The sequence below is a fragment of the Euphorbia lathyris genome, chromosome 8 (assembly GCF_963576675.1).
Source record: "Euphorbia lathyris chromosome 8, ddEupLath1.1, whole genome shotgun sequence".
Classification (NCBI taxonomy): Eukaryota; Viridiplantae; Streptophyta; class Magnoliopsida; order Malpighiales; family Euphorbiaceae; genus Euphorbia; species Euphorbia lathyris.
In genome coordinates, this window is record NC_088917.1 from 13061322 (window position 1) to 13067362 (window position 6041).

Consider the following 6041-nt stretch of genomic DNA (forward strand, 5'->3'; position numbering starts at 1 on the left):
TGCAAGTAAAGCTATTGTTAACAATACAACTTTTATAACATTATCTAAATCAAAAACCAACATAATGAATCAAGTGTCCCATATTAGTTCTTAAGGAAAATGTTGTAAATGCAAAATTAATGTATTCCAGATGGCCTGAATAATCATCGAGATAACCAAATCGTAGGCATTCGATAGATAACAGTAAAGCCTCTACACGACAATGCTGCAGAATCTTTCAGCTCCTACGCGGAAGTGAATGAAAGCACTTTGAAGAAATATATGTATTTCTAGCTGCTCCTTTGTGCTCCTGGCAATAAGCTTGCCAAAGAGGGGACTCCTTGTTGCCTCATTTCTTCTTGCGCCCGCCTCATTTCCTCCGGATCTGTCGCCACACGCAACAAAGCAGTAATATGATCAGCTAAAGTTCAGAAACATGATCAACTAAAAGATAAGTCAGAGAAGTGCAACACTGGTAAGTATCCAGTATTTATGGATGAATTGAACACACAAAACATGGTAGTGAAAGTAAAAAGGACTTAGCAATTTTCCAGAAGGGTCTACATCCATCCCTGGATGTCATCCTTTACTTTTCACTTCCCTGCCATTCTTGTAACCGTAACCTGTAATCTGTGCAGGTGTGTCCGCACCCCTATGAGCGGACAAGAAAGAAAGGATTGATTTCTCAGAGCAACCAACCCCCAGGAGTCAAGTTTCCGGTATGAGCATTTGGTAAAAGTGTTGGCTTCAAATTCTTTGAATAAAATGCTATATAAAAAAGCTAACTCCAAAAACCCGTCCTCAGTTCAGGTTGCAGGCTGCAACAAACAGCTTTTTCGCTCGTTCCCTCAGGGATTTGGGGGCCAAAGACTAGTGAAGGTTGTGGGGGATGAGTTGCTTAAAAGTTCACGAATTCTTAAATAATTAGGACAAATTTGTGATTAGTGAATATATTTATGAGCAAAATTCACGACATAGTCACATGAAGCAACTGCAAAAGCATAAAACAAACATATCGATGCACCTACTTATATGGTTAGTTAGCCCATTTAAATCTACTACAAGTCATCAGTACAGTAACAGAAAGAAACATATTAATTATGAATTGATAGAGAGCTTTACCCATGTTCTCCACTAATTTGGGCATGAGGAACATAACTACCAGCATAAAACCCACCATAAGACCCATTGGACTTTTCACGATAGACATTATGGAGAAGGGTTCCCTAATCTGTAGCAAAACAAGATATTAGACAAAGAGATAATGATATTTGATAAACTAATCTAATACTGGCACGTATAGAGAGGTGAACCAACCTCATAATATTGTTCATCTCTCATTGGTTCCAATACCAACTCAGTCAGACCCCTCCTGTTCTCTGTCAATGCTGCCTGAACCTTGCCAGGGAATCTGGCACTAACATCAACTCGGACCTGAACATGATACAGATTTGATGAAAGGGAAATTTAATGCATGATCATTCAACACCATTTCAAAGGATGAAAAACTTACTGGAGAAAATAAATAGCCTATCGCAGCCACTTCAATTAGATGAGTCCCTGCTGGCACGTTATAGCTTTTAGCATACAAGTCAAGGAAATGTAATTTATCCAAGAGATGGCTTACTAACACCTTCCAATCACCTAATAATAAAGTTCACACTTTAAACTAAGGCCTAATACATCCCAAACCCCCAAACTTGTCCATAGAAGTCCAATAACCCTCCAAATTTGAAAACAATCAATTACCTCCTCGAAGTTGCTTAGAGTGACATGATTAAGCGTCTAAGTCCGCATGGCAGAGCAAGTTGGGATTTGGATAAGCTGAAGCACATGTCACTTTAAACAAATTCATGGAGTCAATGGCTACCTTGAGGAAGTTAGGAGGGCTAATATGCCACTTTAAGCAAGTTCAGGGGTCAATGGGCCACTCAAGCAAGTTTAAGGAGTTAATCAGTCGTTTTCAAAGTTCAGTGGGGACAATCAGTTTCTATGGCCAATTTGGAGGGGTTGTGCATGTATTAAGCCTTAAACTAACTATTAGAGAGAAATAAAACACTTAGAGTTGGAAGAAATTTAGGAATGACTGTATGAAAAACCATAGTCCACAAGCAAGTGAAGGAACAAAGAATAAAGTAGTAGGATACAAAGAAAAATATCCATCAGGCCTCACGAAAGTGATGTTCCGTCCAGCATTGAGTATAACTTTGACATTAGATAGTTTCCCAGGAAGACCAAATCCTTTTACACCAACACCTGCTGAATAAATCTGTTAATGATCTAGCTGAACTGGAAAGGATATATATCAAAGAAAAGAACAGGCAAGTAAACCGACTAAAAACATAAAAAGTCATGCTATCGTGTGCCACAAAATAATCATAAAAATCAAAATTTTGCAGAAGTTTTGAACCTAATTGAGCAATCATTTTAACTTCAACAAACTTTCAATATTTGTAGAGGAAAAACAATCACATCAGAAACCAATCGATGCAGTATTCCGTTAATAAGCCACAAGTGATCATTTCAACCCAGCTGTTGATAACTTCACATAGACCCATGAATAAATTACTTTACTACAAATGCTTAGTCAAAGGATATGATCCCAAATGCCTAGTATTCATCAGTGCGATACTAACAAGATTAACAATTCTTTAATAATAACATTTAAACCAAACACTATATTAGCATAAACAACATATATTATCTAGTTCCTGTTCAACATTCATTGTGAAAATCTACAATCAAATTATGATTTACTGTAATGGTATACTCAACCTAACTCCACTATGTCTAATTCAAATCTAATATAAGGAAGCTGAATAGCTCATTTTCCTCCATCTCACTTAATCTGGAGCTATATTGACAGCAATATCCAAGGAAAAAACACCTATCAACATGAGGTCCCTCAAGGCAAATCTAATAAAGACGGTCTTGGGGCTTGAGCTCAGAACTCTTGATAGACAATTACTATGGGTGAATAGTTTGGGGGGAGAATTGGCTCTGGATTTTCCAAGGAAGTGAGCCGCTAAATAGCTATTAGTTGGTCCAGATTACAAGAATAAATAAATACAAATAAGGGGAAAAAATGCAGGAATAGAATCAGAAACAGTATTAGCTAGAAAATAGCTCAAGCATGATACCTATGATCTTCACTCGACCATTGATGGTATTACCATCGCCAGAGCTGGAAAGAAAAAAAAAATCAATTAGAACACGCAGGAATCTCGAAACCCTAATGTCCATTCTATTCAGTCGCCTAAGGAAAAACGAATTGTCAGTTCGATGATATGTACATATATTTACTGAGCTAGCTAGTTCGTACTCGTAATATTAGAACAACATAATTTCAATTCCAATTTCCGATGTTCTTTTAGTTTGAGCAATCGTAAAGCAAAAGAGCTCAGAAAAACTATACCCGGAGGAAATCGCAAGGGCCGGAGTGCAAAGAACAAGGAAAAATTGCGAGAGAAGTAAAAGAGCAACTGGATGCGATCTGAAGATGGACGCCATAACAGGTCAGAACGAGACCAGTCCAGCAGAGATTTCTGACGGAGCTTGCAACAGCTGACGAGAACTGAATTCTGAGCGGCAGTTTTCTCTCTGATAGTTTTCGACTGTTTTATTATTATTTTCTCCGGTTAGTGGCTAATTTGTAATTTCAAATAAACTCTAATAATTTTATGGAAAAAGTACAAAAATAAACCTTGTGTTTACACTCATTTTCGAACAACATCTACGTGGTTTAAAAGTTTGCAAAGTGGTACCATGTACTTCATTCCGTTAACAAACACATACCAAATTGACTAACGGTGTTAAAAGTCAAAGTAAAAAGAGTTAATTTGATCATTATATTTATTTATTTTATAAAGTAACCCCTTTTATTTTCTAATTATCACAAATAAATGCAAAAATAAAAATTAAAAATCAAATATACCATCTTCTCATCTTTTTAATTTCTTTTTTTTTCTTCTTTCTCTCTCTTCTCTCTCCTTTTTTTTTTGTATTTTTTCTCTCTCTAAAATCTAAACCAGTTCCTTGGTCTGATAATAATCATCCAACGCCCATTGATACTTTGACTGGTTTAACCCAAACCAACGAGCCAAATGCTCATCGTGCTGCAAAAAATAAATAGATAAAAAGAACCCAATTGAAAATTAGGGATAAATAATAAGAAGACATAAACAAACAACGAAGAAAATTGATATGAGCAACTAACTAAACCAAATTACAGACTGTTTTGAACTTTGGTAACAACATTTTTGAAGAAGCCAGAAACGGAGCCATCAGGCAATGGGTGGATAGAAACAGATTTATCGAGAGGTGGAGGCTGAACAGGAGGCGGTGATGAAACCATCTATTTTTGGAGAATCAAAGATGAGGTCGGTAGGTTTAGGGGTGGGAGGAGGCGGTCACAAAAATAGTGTAGGGTCCAATTTTGCCGATCATTGGAGGGGAGTAGATGGGTCTTTCTTGATCGGCATTTTGACAGAAAACTGGATGGAAATTTTGAGGACGAAGAAGAAAAAAAAAGTGAGAAAGTGATTAATAGATTCGAAAGAAGGAAAAAAAAGGGTTAGGATGGGTTTGATACTTTGATTATAGAGAGAGAAAAATTGATAAAGATGAGAGAGAGAAGAGAGAGAAAGAAGAACAAAAGTTAAAAATTAAAAAGATAGAGAAGATGGTGTATTTGATTTTTTTTTTATTTTGGGATTTATTTATGATAATTAAATAATAAAGGGGGTTAATTTATAAAATAAATAAATATAAGGACTAAAATTAACTCTTTTTCATTTGACTTTTAACACCGTTAGTCAATTTGGTATGTGTTTGCTAACGGAATAAAGTACATGGTACCACTTTGCAAACTTTTAAACCACATGGGTGTTGTTCGAAAATGAGTGTAACCACAACGTTTATTTTTGTACTTTTCCCTAATTTAATTTTATTGTAAAATACATTTATAACCTCTTTATTAATATTATTGCCCCAAAATTTTTTCTTGACATAAAAAAAATTGGCTTAAAAAAATAATTAAAACTTTGCATTATAAAATTAAAATCCAAAAAAAGGAGCAATTAAAATTAAGGATTAAATCATAAGGAGCCCTCTAATATTGTCATTTCGGTCATTTTTGTTGAAACACCTTTCCACAAGATTTTGATTTGACAAAATTAATTAAGTGAAAATAAATATTCTACAACACACTAAGTTTAAATGCTTTGATTTATTGTCACTAATGTGTTTGTTCAATGTTGAGTTTATAATTTATCATAAGACATAAAGATCATAAGGCTCAAGCCCTATACGGAAGTCAAGGCCCAAGTCAAACAAGACCAAGATCACTCAGCCCGCGTATTCCCAAACCGTCGCCGTTGAAGTAATGAAACGCATGCTGAGTAAAGAAGGATCGAGAAGATCCACGTAGACAACTTCGGTATGAAGCTGCTGAGCTGTCTCGACAAAACGTACAAGACAGCCGCTGACCATAAGACAGCTTCCAGACAAAGTATTTCCTCTTTAAGTAAAGATCAGAAGACACAGCAAGCTGTCTGGTTGACGTTACCCAAAATGGAGGAACATACTGTCACACTGACCGAAGAACAGAAGACGCTGGAATCTGATTGGCTAAGAGAACTGCTGGCAGACTGAGTGAAAACGACCTGTAGCCGTTTCCCTCCAACGGTTATTTCGAAATTCGAAATAACCAGAAGCTCTCACAGCTCTCTATAAATAGAGCATTCAGAATCCACATTCAAAAAAAAAAAGAGAACTTTGAGCAAAAGCCATTACGCTGACCAAACGTATACAAAAGTTCTCCATCAAAAGCAAAGCAAATTCTTACACTACAAAGTCTATTCATTTGTGTAAAAGTCTAGGGTGATTGTTTTTCAATCATCTAAGGTGTTCTAGCAATTGTTGTTTAGGACAAAATCTTTATCATTTCTAGAAGTAGAAAGGAGAAGCTGAGTACTCGGTTTTAGTACTTAGTGAATTAGAATAGAAGTGAGTAGAGGTATAGAGGAAGGTACTCTTGTTATACTCAGCTTCTGATTTTGTAA

The 6041-nt window shown here is 35.9% G+C and overlaps 1 protein-coding gene across 2 annotated transcripts; it reads right to left on the bottom strand.

The window, feature by feature from the left end:
- LOC136203588 (ER membrane protein complex subunit 7 homolog) lies at positions 1-3593 on the bottom strand. Of its 2 annotated transcripts, none has more exons than XM_065994781.1 (7): positions 3395-3593; positions 3120-3163; positions 2127-2238; positions 1493-1556; positions 1297-1413; positions 1102-1210; positions 1-364 (listed from the first exon to the last, which is right to left on the bottom strand). In XM_065994781.1, exons 1-7 carry the CDS (start codon positions 3487-3489, stop codon positions 270-272), a joined length of 636 nt encoding a protein of 211 aa, XP_065850853.1. In that variant the 5' UTR covers positions 3490-3593; the 3' UTR covers positions 1-269. The 2 variants fall into 2 exon arrangements, with proteins under 2 accessions (XP_065850853.1, XP_065850854.1); XM_065994782.1 differs by having other exon boundaries at positions 2127-2235; positions 3395-3590.
- Positions 3594-6041: the final 2448 nt, after the last annotated feature.